This window comes from Thermobia domestica, chromosome 1 (genome assembly GCF_964235325.1).
Source record: "Thermobia domestica chromosome 1, izTheDome1.hap1.1, whole genome shotgun sequence".
Taxonomy (NCBI): Eukaryota; Metazoa; Arthropoda; class Insecta; order Zygentoma; family Lepismatidae; genus Thermobia; species Thermobia domestica.
The window spans coordinates 293,796,590-293,813,653 of NC_137454.1; the positions used below are offsets into that span (position 1 = coordinate 293,796,590).

At 35.3% G+C, this 17,064-nt stretch overlaps 1 protein-coding gene across 4 annotated transcripts in view; it reads right to left on the reverse strand.

Annotated features, from left to right (window-relative positions):
• LOC145661463 (maternal embryonic leucine zipper kinase-like) overlaps positions 1–17,064 on the reverse strand; it is a 482,991-nt gene that overhangs the window by 72,192 nt on the left and 393,735 nt on the right. For all 4 annotated transcript variants that reach the window (XM_081726778.1, XM_081726784.1, XM_081726775.1 and 1 more), the window contains one exon: positions 4,291–4,394. In XM_081726778.1, the coding sequence (XP_081582904.1) occupies positions 4,291–4,394 (104 nt within the window). The remainder of the gene's footprint in view (positions 1–4,290; positions 4,395–17,064) is intronic.

The window sequence follows — 17,064 nt, forward strand, 5'->3', positions numbered from 1 at the left end:
TCGCCGATTTTGACCCATGAATGAAACATTTTTTTTCTTTTGATTAGTGTGTGTGTCATGAAATCATTATAGATAAAAATGCATCATTCTAACATCTGTACCTAAACATTAATTTACATATACATAAAAGCAAATAGGAGAAATTTTCAACTGAAATATGCGAATACCAGTTCTTTAACAATCTTCTTAAAGCCTGTGACAAATATCTTGGCATTTCAGCTAAACGAATAAAATGCAAGCTCTAACGCGACGTTGCCAAGTGCTAAGGGTTGTAGTTATGGCTAAGCAGACGAACTACAGCGCGATCAGGTGGCAGAGGATAGACGTTGACGTGTACATAATAAACGTGGCAATACCGCTGGCCTCTCATTTGCTAGCAGCATTTAAAGGGAACTTGGAGCGCCGCTTTCAAATGCTAAGACGTTTGTCACGCCGTTTAAATACGCCAGCAAATTACTTCTAATAGCAACTTGACAGAGAATCCAGTGCTAATTAAACGAAACTGACAAAGCCAAAGATCGGATATTCGAATGTGCGCCAGGGAGAATTGTTTAATTTATGTAAAATTATGAAAATAAAGAAAAAATAACGGCTGACAGCAACATGTCAGACAAGTCAGAAATATACAACACTGAAACAGTGATACAGGGACGACATATTCAACAAGAAACACAGTGTTTAGTGCGAAAACGTTGTCAGCATTCGTCAGTAGTCGAAATGTACATAATTCTATGTTAAGAAATTTATACCCTTTAATGCATTTCTTATTCCATGAAAAACGTAATTTCTTCATTCGTATGCATTGTAGAAGCCATCGATTGAAAGTAAAACATATTTTTTCACAATCCAATAATGCTTCAAACTAATAAATAATACCTTTATGCATAAATAGGTGTTGATTTTTTTTTTTTTTTTTTTTTGCAAAAAATGGGGAGAGGCTACAGTTGATGGATAGTATAAAAACAGATTATGGATGGTATAAAAACACAAAAACCTCACAAGTTATGGCGGAAGCAACTGGTATTCAAACAAAACGGACAGTGAACAGACAATTGACGAGGCAATATTTTTCTGACCCTTTGAGCTACCAACTTGGAGGAAAACTATTTATTTTTGTTTTGTAGAACTATGATTTCTACAACTCAACATTTCCATATTTTTGAAAATATAGCAATAATAAAAGTTACACACAAAATTTCTCTACGTATTTATTTGGTACCGGTACTTACAAAATACCACTTATATCACTTAGTGGAATAGTTTGTGTTGTTGGTATATCTTCCATTCTGAAAGAATAAATCTTCAATTTAATTCTCGTAGGATTTCCCCTTTTTGAGGTAAATTTTAGACTTTCACTCAAACAGCTACTGCTTCCTTACTATTTATCGTGGGATTATGGTTAATGCGTTTTTTTCTTAAGGACAGAGCATACTTTCCAATGGTACCAGTCACTTGTCCGTATTATACCAGAAACGGAAAATCGGGAAAACCGGGAGATTTTTCGAAAAAAATTCGAAATTTTTGCGCCCCTCTGGCCCGGGCCTGGGTTCACATAGGGATCAAAGTTCTTTTTTAAAAAATACGTTATGTGCATAATGTGTGTGCAAAATTTCAATCTTATATCTTGAAAACTAAGGTCGGGAGAAAATGTTGAAAGTCTGAAGGTTACCCATTTTCATGTACCGGTATATACAACATACTGTATATTATACAGAGTGTCCAATATACAATGCAACCCAGAGTTTGGGATAGAACTTTTGAACCTGAAGTGATACACAAATAATGGTTATATCAAAATAAAGCCTTGTTCATGCATATATTTTTAAACTAGGAAACAACGATTGAAGTACACTAGGAACCACACAGTGTTGCCAGATGTAACCGAAGGTGTAAATCAATTTTTTTTGCAAAACATGTAAATTGACTTATAACTCACACGCATGGATGTTCTGTCGTTAATTTTCAGTTTGTTAATTTGGAGTAGCTTGGAAACTATGGAGCAGAAAAAATAATTTTTCATTTCCACCGATAACTAATCGGATGAGGCCTCTGTAAGGGGAAACTAGGGAAATCGTAGTTTTCATAAATTAAACACTCTGAATTGGCAACCCTGCTGATGTTTCAGTGCATCAAAAGGTGTGTTAAGGATCTGTCTACATTATGCAATTCCTGAAAACAATGAAAAACAAACTTTGAAATTATCATGATAAAACGTTTACTTACATGCACCCGGCAACACTACTATTCATTTCTATGAGGCTATTTAAAGCAAGAGGTATACAAGAACAATTCTCGAACTATTCAAGACCTGGAAACGAACATTCGCAATGCCATTGAGAACATTAACACTTCTAATCTTCGTAAAGTTGCTGTCAACCTAGTGAAACGTGTGAACCAGTGTTTGAATCAAAACAGGGGACACTCCCAGCATCCGCTGTAGAGCTGGTAACTCATTCTGATAGTAGCAGTGTTGCCGGATGCATGTAAGTAAACGTTTTATCATGATAATTTCAAAGTTTGTTTTTTATTGTTTTCAGGAATTGCATAATGCAGACAGATCCTTAACACACCGTTTGATGCACTGAAACATCAGCAAAGTTGCCAATTCAGAGTGTTAATTTATGAAAACTACGATTTCCCTAGTTCCACCTTACAGAGGCCTCATCCGATTAGTTATCGGTGGAAATGAAAAATTATTTTTTCTGCTCCATAGTTTCCAAGCTACTCCAACTAAACAAACTGAAAATTAACGACAGAAAATCCATACGTATGAGTTATGGGTCAATTTACATGTTTTGCAAAAAAATTGATTTACACCTTCGATTACATCTGGCAACACTGTGTGGTTCCTAGTGTACTTCAATCGTTGCTTCCTAGTTTAAAAATATATGCATGAACAAGGCTTTATTTTGATATAACCATTATTTGTGTATCACTTTAGGTTCAAAAGTTCTACTATCCCAAACTCTGGGTTGCATTGTATATTGGACACCCTATATATACAAATACTTCAAAAATGTACTGCGTCACTATTCGACCTACAGTCATGGTTCAAACGCCATTTTCTTTAGTATAACAAGTTCTTTCCAACAGTACCGCTGACATGTCCGTATCATACACCTGAACCGAAAAAAAAAATAAACGGATTTTTTTTTCTGAAAAACTTACCCCCTCGGAATACTTGCGCTTCTAGGGCCCGACCCCGGTTTCACGTAGGGACCTCAAAAGAAATTGAGAAATGCCCAAAGGTACACACAATCCGCATGCAAAGTTTCAATCTGATATCCTGAAAACTAAAGGCGTGAAAAATTTTTGAAATTTGCCTTAAGAAAGAAAAAAATCAGCTCCTCCGCCTCCACTTAGCGCCGCCAAGTTGACCAATCGGTTCCAAAACGCATCTGGGGTGTTCTTTAGTCCATTATTGACTTGACCAATAAAAAAAAGCGGTTTAAATACCTGTTATTATATTATTATTATTATTATTAATAATAATAATAATAATAATAATATTATTATTATTATTATTATAGAACTTAAATAAGCGATCAAAGACGATATTACGCCATGGAAACAAAAGTTACCACAAATCCTAAAGGGGTTAATTACAATTTTATTAGCCTGGAATGCAGACTACGCAAAGACGACGACCATCTCAGAAACATTGGTTAATTTACTAAGTAGTATTTTGTGTTCTCTACAAAATACCACATATATATAATTATTAGAATAGTATTCTCTCATTTTTTAAATGTTTTGGAAAATAAAAATGGCTAAGCACGTAAGGCTCGAATATGCGAGTCATAAGTAGTCCTAAGTTGCTACAAAGCGCTGGTGTCAAATTGTTTTATGGAAATAACTTTGATGTGATTGCGCTTGTTATGTCAAGCAGGCATCGTAAATTTCTTTTATCATCTCACTTTGATTGAAATGGGTATCCTAAAGGGGGGAGGGGTTTATATTGGTCGCAGAGAATAATTCCATAAACGTATTTTTGCATGCCGTATTTATGAAAGGCATATGAAAATCTTGTATGGCTACTCGTATCTGCAACAAAACGCGAAAATGCTTTATATAGAGTTGCAAAAACAGTGAATGCATGCATACCAAAGAAAAGAGCATACTATGCATCCATGTAAGTCCATGTAACAGTATTTCCAACTATTACATTTATGAAATAATCTTCCTCTTACTTTTTTCTATTTTCCGCTTTCACGCCTTAGAGAAAAACTACAAAATTGAAGGCAACATTAAAACAATTTCTTCAAGAAAAGAATAATCAGGAATACTCACCCCTTTTCCTGGCAAGGAATTCCTTTACTGACAAGGGTACGCTTCAACTCATTTAACACATGATTAGGATTATTACTCCACGTCGTGGAAACGTTACATAAACCCTAGAAAAATAAACAAAAAATTAACACTGTGTCCATTCCTATTTACAGGAAATTATTCAAGAACTCAATGCAAATGTAATCGCTGTATTCGTATGCACTAATTGTTTCGCATATCAACCTTTAGACTGTACACTGACATATTTATTATATAAATCAAGGTACTTGAATCTTCTATTCCCAACAGTATCGGATTAAGCAATTCCAGACTGTTTGGTCATTACCTTGAAAGATATTCTGTAAATAAAGAAATAAAAGATATTACAAATATACTGTTATAGCAGGGGTGGTTGTGAAGAGTGTGCCATGTAATTTAATTTAAAAAGGTCATGAAGGACAGAACGTAAATATTGAAGTCTAAGCCAAACAAGTGCTACTAAATTCATTAAAATAACAGAAGGACGTTTACTCCAATATTCGTTGTCAGAATTTTAACAACATTAATCGAAACTATTTATTTTTCGTGGTTGTATGCAAAGCAGTTCACTTCCAGAAGGTTTGAATCTGCGAACAAGTAGATGAAAATAAGCGTGCTGGAGACGAGGCAAGAGGGGGAGGCCAGAATAGGGTTACGATATTACCCGTGTCGCCACGTTTGGCCTAATCCTCGTTTCGCCTAACCAATTATCTGACACTTTTATGACAGATAAATGATAAGATTTGTGTCCGCCATTTTAGGCGAAAAAAGGATCCTCATTTGGCCTAATCCTCGTTACACCTAAAATGGCGGACAATAAGAAAAAATCGTGGAAATTCAACTAGAGGGAAATTATATAAGAGAAAATTCCCTAGTATATAAAGAATTAAGAAATGCAAAATATATAATTAATATTATATTAACTATTTTCGAGGAGTTAGGATTCTCAAAACTCCTTTATGTATGCACTAGGACCATGGATATATACGAATATATATGAGTAGGTGAATAGCAAAACCCGTTAAATTCACATTTTAAAATTTGTGACAAATCGAGAAAAACTGTTTAAACACGTCATAATTGTAAAATAACATTAGAAACTAGAGAACATTAAAAAAATTAAGAATAATATGAGTGTTGGTCTATCGAAAGCTGAATAATCACACTAGTCTGTGAATTGCGTTATTGAAGGAAATAGTTTGGATTTAACAGGTTTTGCGTATGTAAATGAAAATAACAGCTTTTGCATCTGGACGAGCGGCCATTTTTGTTGAGGCTCAAGATACAAAACCTATCAAAAAGAAAGGGAGTCACAGTCAGAAATCAATATTGGGGAGGGGGGAATGTATTATCAACTATACATTGCACAAGATTGGCACAAATGAATATGGATACATAAATGCCACATTAATTTTGTTCTAAATTGAAAACAATGGATCCAAATGTGCAAAAAATTGAATTATGTAACCTCCTCTCCATCATCATCTACTAAATGGAAATCCATATCGTCGTCGTTCTCTGGTGCATCACCATTTTCTCGGTTCTCTTCCTCAAAAACCTCTTTGTAAAACGTGAGCTTTGAGCTGCTTTCAATCGTCAAACCCTTCGTAACTACAAGCGGAGTTAATTATACATATCCGTATACATTTCTAAACTGAATGACTATATTTTGGAAGAGTTTGTAACCTTTTATGGACTAACATAGGGTGAATATTAATTTGCCAATTATCCCAATATATAAATTTGAAATATAGCAAAACAAAATGTGCAAATGTTGAGTTTGAGCAAAACAGTGGTAGAAAGAGAATCAGAAATGGTAAATAAGTGGCAAAATTTTTTAACATGTTGTACCAGAAGCATGTTATAATTTTGAATGATAATTGACACAAGACATTTTAAGAAAGAGGTTCTGCTGAAGCTGAAGAGACCGTTTAGAGAAGAACCTAATCCAACAATGTTCTGTTCATACTAAAGCGTTACCCTGAAATACAAAACAAACGACTTTTAACCATAGATAGTCCACTCACCTTGTCTTTTTGGCTACATTTCGTTTCCAGTTTTTCATGTGTCTTGTACGTTTTCTAGACATTTTGGTGTTGTCTGATAACAAAATTATCATCATCGCTGCTTAGAGTATCGTTTTCTTTCGATTTTGCGTGCATTTGTCTAGTAATTATTAAAGAAAAGCAAATAAGCACAGAAAAGTTTCACGAACAGTTAGGTTAAGACGTATAGTGTCTCCATTTTCAGTCCAGAGTGCGCGGTGGCTCAGTAGTAGAGCATTCACCTCCGGTGCTTGGGGTTCCTGGTTCGATCCCAGCACGCGCCATGTGGACTTTGTGGTGGAAAAACACCGAGCTCGTGGGTTTTCTCGGGGTTCTCCCGTTTCCTCCCACTTTCTTCATTCCACCATTTCATTCATTTATCATCATCACCGTCTCCTTTAGCCTAACCGGCATAACCGTGGGACGTAAAACTAAAGATTTCATTTTCTTTTTTTTTTCAATTTTCAGTCCAAAAATAAAAGAAAATAATGAAAGCACAGACTTCAAATTCTGCCAAATAAAATTTCGAATGATTTACGAAGAGTTGCAATAAATATTCAGATTACTAAACCAATCCTATACAGTACGAAACCTCAAATTGTTTGAAATATGGAATTAAGCGGGTTTGATTCTGCTTCTCTCATTAGGATATTTGCAGGTTTGGGATTTAACAGTTTATGAAACTTAATATGGAAGAGGAATTTAACTGGTTTTGCATCTGTATTTCTCAGTTCTTCACATAGTAGGGAATATTTTTTTTTTCGAAAAATTTCCCTCCAGTTTTATCTCCACGATTTTTTTATAGTCCACCATTTTAGGCAAAACGAGGATTAGGCCAAACGAGTATCCTTATTTTGCCTAAAATGGCGGACATAAAGCTTATCTTTTATCTGTCATAAAAGTGTCAGATAATTGGTTAGGCGAAACGAGGATTAGGCCAAACGATGCAAGATCGATATTACCTGTTTTTGGGATTATTATCTTCTTCTTAATTATCACTAGAATGTTAAAAATCACTCCGCCGAAATACAATATATACAATATTTTATTGTGTGAAGTTCATCTTAGCTGCATTGCGTTTCTATTTTTCTTCACTTTTCCAGACATTGAGAAGTACAAGATATGGCCAGTGCATTCTTGAACATAGATTTAAAATGCAATTTTCTGCTTCACAAACTGAAATGAAATGACATTTTTGAGTTTTACGTCCCACGGTTATGCAGGCTAGGCTAAAGGAGACGGTAATGATGAGGAATGAATGAAATGGTGGAATGAAGAAAATGGGAGGAAACGGGAAAACCCCGAGGAAACCCACGCACATGGTGTTTGTCCACCACAAGAGTCACTTGGTTGGAGCAGGGTTTGAACTCGAGACCCCATGCATCTACCACTGAGCCACCGTGGCCCTCTGCTTCACAAAGTCATTCCTTAACCCTCAGAATCCCAAGCTCCTTTTGCTTCGCGAAAGCCCAGTGGAGTACATTTTGTACCCCAACTTATTTTTTACCTTAATATTGGGAGGAAAGCATTAAGATAATTATTATGTTTGCGTACACAGCTTTTATTGATAATATTGATAAATTCAAACAATATGCTACAATATTTTGTAAAGCAAAGAGGGAATTAAGATTATTATGATAACAAGAGATTTTGTTAATAAATACGTGCATGAACCTAGAAAAGCAAACTCCAAGAAACAAAAATGCAGAAGATTGAAGGAAATATTCATTTGCATTAAATTTTGTAAAGTTTCAAATGTTTGTATTACTGGTGAATAACATCTTACTAATATCACAAAGATCAGAGCCATCTGCTGTATTTAAAAAAATACATGGAAGCTCATACGGGTACATTTAGGACCCCAGTAGTACAAATTTCCAATTATTTCAATAATTAATTACATTCACCGGAGCTTTTATGTGGAAAATGTAGAAGGGCCAAAAATATTCAGTTAGAAAAACAACAGCCAAAACCACACAAAAGTACAGGAAACACACGCAAATTTGAAAGTATGGGGTACAAAATGTACCCCATTGGGCTTCCGACAGTTCAAGTTCTACAGGACGCGCCTGTAGTCATTCATTACAACTATTACATTACATCAATACGAGTATATAATAGCGTTAAAATTATTCGACTAATTGTTCTAATAATCGTTATTCGAATATTTTTCTTCTATTATTCGAATATTCGAACATTTGAATATTCATTTTCAATATTCGAAAAAACGATTATTCGAATTTTAACAGCACTATTATATAAGTTTTAGTAGGAGTAGAATAGCATCTCGCCGCTTGGTATTAAGAAAATAATGGAATATTAGGCTACAACTGTAATTACGCCTAAAGAGAATTATAAATGCAAGTTCAAAGAGACTTACAGAATTCACTTCTTTCCTACAAGAACATCAAAATCAAAAGCAGAGTGCATAATGTCAGGCAGGTAAAACCTACTTGTACATTTTGTTCTTTCTACAGCTACACTATGCGAGGGACGTAGGGAAAATAGTCATTCACAGGCAAAATTAGAGATATAGTCTCAAACCACCAGTAGAATTCATTGAAAGCGGAAAATATTTTCACAGTATTATTCACAATTGTGAAAGACTTCGTAAGTTTATTGAACCCTGTTAAAGATATATTATTTTGTTTTTTAATATATCGATAGCTAAAAATCATAATAAACGGATAAAATCTTGAATCCGCATAAAAACTAAATATATCAGAGCCCCACGAATATGCCCTTTGGGCTAAGAGAGACAATTATTAAAGCAAGTGAATGATGATAGAATTGACGATATGAGAATGTGGGAGAAAACAAGAGTATCCGAGAAAACCAAGCACATGACGCTGTTCACTACAAATTTACTTGGTCGGGGATCAAACCAGGACCACGCACCAGAGGTAAGTGCTCTTCCACTGAGCCAACGTTCCCCCTTGAATCGATATACATCTCTCCTTAACTGAATAGTTAACTGAGAATCCACATTCTACTTTCACCATATATGAAAAAATAAGGATTGAAATTAAGGATGAATGATTAAGGAGTAGGATATAAAGCTACTTATCAATTTCATGGAAACACCTAAAAATGTTAAACTTACCAATAATACATTATTGGACCACCTTGTGCCCTCAAAACATGCGACACGGAATGAAGTCACAGAGGTCGTGAATATTAGCAAGTTGAATATTATACCAAATCACGTACAGTGCATCAGTTAGTTCCGCATGAGACGATGGAGGCGGGATGTCTCCAAAACGGATCACACATATTTATATTCAGGTTTGGAGGTTGGCAGGGCTAGAGGAAGCGGTCGCATTATCCTGGAATATGGCGTCATTGCCCGAAAACATTTCGACAATAGGATGCACAATGTTTCCTAAAATAGAAACCACCAAGGCGGTGACGCAATCAGTGTCACCACAGAACCCACTGAAAACCAGGATAGTGCTGTCCACAGCATCATAGACTCACAGCTTTGTTTCACGGTTGGCTGTTGTTGCACACTACGGATCATACACTTCCCTGGACGTCCGGCACACACACAAACGGCTTGTGGTTTGAAATAAGGTGAACGATGACTCATCTCACCATGTCACACGTTTTCAGTCATCAGCGGTCCACGTTGGATGACCGCGTTATCATTGACGTTGTACTAAATCATTATGGTGTTTCTGCAGCGGTTTAGCTCTCGCAACCCGATTTTGTATGTCATGTCATTTACCTGTAATTTACAGAGGTCGTTCACTTTTCGCTATCAGTATATACACAGTTCACTGCATACTGCCGTTCTTTTGCTCCTTATGTAATATGGAGTTTGCCCTCACAAACTGCCACCAGTAGCGTGGCTCTGCAGTCGCCGCCTGATCGTTACCAACCCTACATCTATCGTATTTCGTGCAAATTTAAAGCCTCAGCTGGCCAGCGAAAATAATTTATGCAAAATCATCTTTAAAAAAACAGTATAAACTGATTTCAACAGAAATGCTAGAAAGCAGAAAATAAAAAGAGCACTAAAAACAGAAAATACTAAGAGCGCTAAAAAAAAATCCAACAAAAATAATAATGCTCTTAAAATTAAAATAATTTTTATTAATAAAGATTTTTGTGGTTTGTGTCAAAGCCAAAAAAATTAAGGGGGCAGACTACTAAATATTTCTGAAAAACTAATAATTTTTCTTTTGCTCGTTTTTCATAAGTGGAAAGAGGTAATAAAATGTAACTTACCACAATAATAGATAATGTTATTCTACACCCGAAAATACGAATCGGAAGAATTTTCAGTGTTGCCATCCATAGAAATAACAGTGTGACCAGAATTTGAATTACTCAAAAATCTAGGTTAAGGCAGTGACTAGAAAAATGAACTCAACGGTAATTGATGACTCATCATGCTGTCTATGTTTCTTGTTTACTACTTTTTAAACAATGTTTCTATTTATTTTATAATAACTTATTTATTTTGTAATATTTTATGTAAGTTTTATAAAATAAATAGAAATATTATTTAAAAAGTAGTAAACAAGGAACACAGACATCATGATAAGTCATCAATTACCGTTGAGTTCATTTTTTTAATCGTTGCCTTAACCTAGATTTTTGGGTAATTCAAATTCTGGTTACACTGTAATTTCTATGGATGGCAACACTGAAAATTCTTCCGATTCGTATTTTCGGGTGTAGAATAACATTATCCATTATTGTGGTAAGTTATATTTTATTACCTCTTTCCACTTATGAAAAACGAGCAAAAGAAAAATTATTAGGTTTTCAAAAATATTTAGCAGTCTGCCGCCTTAATTTCTTATAAAATCATCACCAAAATAATTTTGTATTAAGCATTAATTTGTTTGGCTTGACAGAGACTTTTTTTAATAGTTTATAATACTATTGAATTATTTTCTGGCTTTAAGCACTTTATTATTTTATGCTTTTCAGTGCTTTTTTTATAAGTTGGTTTATATTGTTTCTTTAAAAATATATATATTCTGCGTTCTAGTGCATTTTTGAAAGTGGATACTTCTCGTTTATCTATTTTTTCACTTTCTCGTTATCCTAGTCAGATAATTAAAGGTAGGAGACTAACTTTTTATAAAATGGGTTGGCCTATAAAATATGCGGGTGACATAATGTGTTTGTATGTATATAGAAAAACTAATTGGTCTACGCGTTACGAAATTATACGTGAACATACAGAGTATTAACACCATCATTAGGAGTTTTATGACGTAGCTCGAAAGACTGTCACCAGATCCTGATAAAATTTATACGGACCCTCCGACAAAGTATGTTCTTTGAAACTGAAAAAGAATAATCAATAACCAAACTCGGTATCTCTATATTGAAGTTATACGTGAACGTGAATACCTGTACAATGAAGTCGGTTAACTACCATATTACCATTTTCAAGAAACAAAGAGTTTTATGATCTAGCTCCGAAGACTATCTTCAAATCCTAATGAAATTTACATGAAACCAACGCGAAAGCATACTCTTTCAAACAAGGAGTAAACGAACAAAATTGGTGCATCTATGTCGAAGTTATGTGTAATCATACAAACAATTATGACAGCCGTTGAGAAGTTTCATGGTCTAGATTCAAAGACTATTGTTTAATCCTAATGAAGTTTATAACGAGTCCACTGACAAGGGATGTGCGTGACTTCGAACAAGCAGAACGCGGAAAAATGTGGTTAAATTATAAATCGCTCATTCCAAAAACAGTAGTATGAGTCATTCCCGTCCAAAACACAGCTCTTGTCTGCAGCTCCATTCGATGGTGGCGTGTTGTACCTGCACGAACAAGTATTTCCTTTAGTTGTGTGAATAGCTGTAGTAGAAGGCCTTGATTTGGAGTGTTCGGTTGTGGGTTAGAGTGTAAAGAGTTTACATCAGTATCATGAGGTGAATTAATAACATGAATGTTTATTAAACTGTTAGAGGCAAAGTTATGACGTGCTCAATATAGAAACGTAATCGAGGTCGAGGATACGGAGTTCACTAATATGTTATATAGCGTAATATAGAATCATAATTCACAACTACAATGAGGATGATGCAGAAATGCATGAAGATAGGTATAGTGATTTTGAAGAACAGGTAGAGTCCGTAGCTGAAGTTGGGCCGTCCAGCATTACAAGACTCATCTCTAGAGCAACAGGAACCTTCAAAAGAAAGAGAGTATGAACTATCTCCACCAAAAAAAAGGTCCAGGGCCAGAATATTACAAGATATTGATAACAACATACTGAAAAACAGTGATGAATATTATTACAGTCGAGGGGTCAACTCCTAGGCGCTATAAATTAATTCGAAGTAAATCAAATTGCAAGGTAATATTATATTATATGATTAGCAAACGGAGAGATCGAGCTCCCTTCAAGGGAAACAGACTGTCGCAAATGATAAAACAGTATATAATGTCACAATTTGATAGGGAGGGGCGTATGAATCTGTTGTTCAGTATTAGCATATGCAAATGTGGGTACTAGAAGCGTCTAAAGAGGTGGCCAAAATAATTTTACAGCTTACAAGTAAGGTTTTCCAAGTGTCATATTCCGTTTTGCTTGAAACTCCTGGAGTGAATAAGGGAATCAAAAGTAGGACATACGTGTGTATATATATATATATATATATATATATATATATATATATATATATATATATATATATATATATATATATATATCGACCAACGTTGGGGACAAAGGGGATAAAATCCCCCTGCGAAAATTGGGCAATATGACACCTTGTAGGAAGGCCATAACTAGCAACGCACTCTGTTGATTCGCTAGACACTTTTAAAATTCGTAGAGGAAGAAACAATAAGGGGAAAATATTGTAATAGTAGTCGAAACGTCTGGCAATTGGCAAATCAATTACGAATATCGTGTCATCATCTGCATGCAATGTGAGAAGTGCTATGAATTCCTGAACAATAAATATATACACCTGATTGTCTTGAAATTGTTGCTATAGAGAGATTTAAGAAAAACAACATATGGATCTCTCGTAAATATTGGCCAAGAGGAGAGATAAGATTGGAATTCGTTACTACATTGTGAATTGTCCTTTGTACCTGTTTTAGAAAGCAACACCTTGACTGTTTAGAGCACGGTTATACCACACGATACTAGAAATTAAATAATTACGAACAATTCATAACACAATTCGGCACTAAATTTAATTCGTTTTATTTTTGATAAGCGTGTTACAAGCGGAATTTTATCTCGTATTAATAAAAAGATAATCACGCCTGAGTAAAGCATCTATCAGAGCAATATGCTCAAGTATAAGAGTGCTGATGAGTTATTAGTGAACAATATTAATGTGTAAATCGTATGTCTTGTGTCCTATACATCATTGATGACGTGCACTGAATGGTGTATATATATATATATATATATATATATATATATATATATATATATATATATATAGGGTGGCAGGTTTAACTCCACCGAAAAACTTTGGGAGGCTTTTCCTTATACGAGATGAAAGAAAAAAGTTCTAAAAAGTTCTAATAAACATGGTGTATATATATATATATATATATATATATATAGCATGCTTATCATTATGTTTATTGGGCCGTAATAAATTAAAGCTATAGGGCTCTATCCTCCAAAATAGGTATAAACACGTTAAAAGTAATTTGTCTACTTGCAGCCTATTTCGCTATTGTAGACATTCTAGAACCATATTCAAACAGTACAAAGATACACCTTGCAAACTACCTCCGGGAACTGATCAAGGACACTACAGACAGAGCCATGCCAATATACAACGAAGACGTTACTGTACACTTTGACTTGGATGAGAATGTTATAGAACGAAATGCCATAACCGACTCCGGAGAAATGGATGAAACTTACGAGGAATATGTGCAAAGGAGAGCATTGGGGACCTGCGGTGATATGAGTGGTGAGTCTTTGTGGACTTCGAATACAAGAGAAAAGCAGCTGAATTATGGAACAGTGGAAAACAAGAGAGATTGTCGTTACAGTCCATTATAAGACACTACAAGAGAGTAACGTCCCGAAACCAGTCGTACTGTTGGGAAAAGCAAGTCTCTTCTGGTGGAACACACAAAGACAAATTACGTGAGGTGCCGCTCTCCGTGCTTCGAAACTTTCAAACCACAGTAGGTGCACATTTACCGCTGCACAACGTAGATCAGCAGTGGGTTTTCCAGGCAATTTAGAAGCATAACCTCGCTTCATTTACGGCCACAAAAACCTGGTTGTGGGCATCTACGCGGGAGCACAATATTGTTTCATGTAAAGTGACCAAACTTATAGCTGTTTTCCAACATTAGCCAATGTGTATGGTCGTGGTAACTAGTTATGGTCGTCTTAACAGGTATAGTATTGCGTATGTTCGCAGTTTAGGCTGGTGTTTACCCCTTTCATCAACCCCTGTTGACCGATAAAAAAATCACTATGTCCTGCTTTTGACTCTTTTATTCACTGCAGGAGTTTCAAGCAAATCCGCATTGTGCGTTGCTAGTTGTGGCCTTGCTAAAAGGAGTCATACTGCCCTATGTTCGCAATTTAAGGGGGGTTTACTCTTTCATCCCCCACGTTGGCCGATATAAAAACCAGGTCTGTTCTACTTTTGATTCCTTTATTCGCGGCAGGAGTTTCAAGCAAATCGGAGTGTGACACTTGGAAAACCTTGCTTGTTAGATTATTTTTATCAACAAACTTAAGGCTGAATACGGCATTAACGCAAGGCATATTACTACGTTCGTTACACGTAAAGACATACATATTTATAGATATGCGACAATAATTTTGGACATAAGTGTACGTGACGATGCGAAGAGCCTATTGTGTGATTCCCGGTAAGTCGAGAGATCATATCATCCTCGGAAAGCAGAAAGGTGCTAAGCGCAATTCTTCTTGATTTCCAACTAAGTACATATCCTGACTTCCCACTTCATGTTTAATGTTGGCAGGAAGGAGACAAGTGGCAGGAAACAATATGAAAGGTGAATTCTCTAGAAGAATGAAAGAATCGGAGTTAACTAATATTTCATTCGTTTTTATGCTGAGAAATTTGCAGTTTGACGCTTAGCACCTTTCTGCTTTCCGTTGGCGATATTCTGTTAGATGAAAGTTTACCAAACAAGGCTGATACTCTCCAGGATATTATCACAGAAGGCAACAAAATATTGTTAAACTCTCGAAATGTAGTTCATTAGGCAATATAAGCTCTACTTGAGAAGGATCGTTTAGTTTGTACGACTATAATGTGAAAAACCACATATAAAGTTACACGATCCTCATTTTATCATCCGACTTCACTCTATGCTATACAGTCAACTTTTTGCACCGAAGTACAAGCCTATGTTACAATATGCTTGGCAAAAGGCAGGTTATCATCTTGACATACCAATATCGTCGTTCCAAAAATGTAGTTAGTGTGATGTTTAATATTGGACAGCTTGAATGCAGAAGTGCTCTCGAATGTGAAAAAGTGGCTTTAGTCAGATGTGCATTTTGTTCTGTTCCACTTTGCTTTGACCACTTCAATGAAATCCAACAACTGCACGTTGAGGACTCAATAGCGGAGCAACACCACCAGGTAAGTGAAAAAGGTTTGTTGATTAAATAGTAATTATTTTAAGCTGTGGGAAATATAGCAATCGGTCCCGACACTGCAATGTATGTTTTTGGTCCTATTATATCTCTAAGTTGTTTCTTCACGTTACCAAAGTTCCTCTCTTAGACCTTGAATAAGTGATCATTGAAATGTCTGCCGTGGTAAAACGCGCAGTTTTGCATGTGAATGGCTCATACCACTGTTTTCGGGATGAGCGATCTACCCAGGTATATTCTAAGCACAATTCGCGCGATTCTGAGCGCTCGAAGTCATGCACATCGCTTGTGAGTAAGTATACTCTTTCAAACAAACCAAAAATTAGTGCAGCTATGTGTAAGTTATGTGTGAATATACGCATATTGACGTTGGCTAATTATAATTTACCCACTGTACTCGTTGAGGTATTTCATGATTTAGCTCTAAAGAGTACGGTATTACATCCTGATGAAATTTATATGAGAGAACCAGGAAATTACGCTCTTTCAAGAAAAGAAACAAATCATAATCTGCGATCCTATGTCGAAATTATGAATAAACATATTATATATACAAGGTGACCCAAAAGTATTTATACACCCCTGCATTGATCAAGTATAACATTCTAGTTTATGGATTTATTTGCTTCGGCTCTTTCGAGCTTAAGACGGAAGTAAAAACACATTAAGAACAAATAATAAACTAAGTCTACCTGATGGATAACAACAAGAAATGATATAAAATGAAATGAGCTGATCAGTACGGTACTGTATACCTACTTTTGGGCCACCCTGTATAACCGCTTACATTGAAGTTGGTTAAAAAAGGCACAGAAAAGTATGAACACCTAAGCTTTTATTTTAGATACTATTTAGTGTCTGTTGGATGGAATTAACTGAAAATGTTAGTATTACTAACCTCGGGAAACAAATTGTGATATCTCTGCTCATAAATTGAGTATGCTAGTCAACATCAAACTTTTTTCGTTTTATTTATTTTTAGCAAAGTTATGTTCAAAGTAAGATATACTCAAAGATAAAATGCTAAAGACTCTCATCATTCATTAGTTATTTATAATCAACAAGGATGCATGGAATCTTCACAATCATGACTCGTTAATCTCATT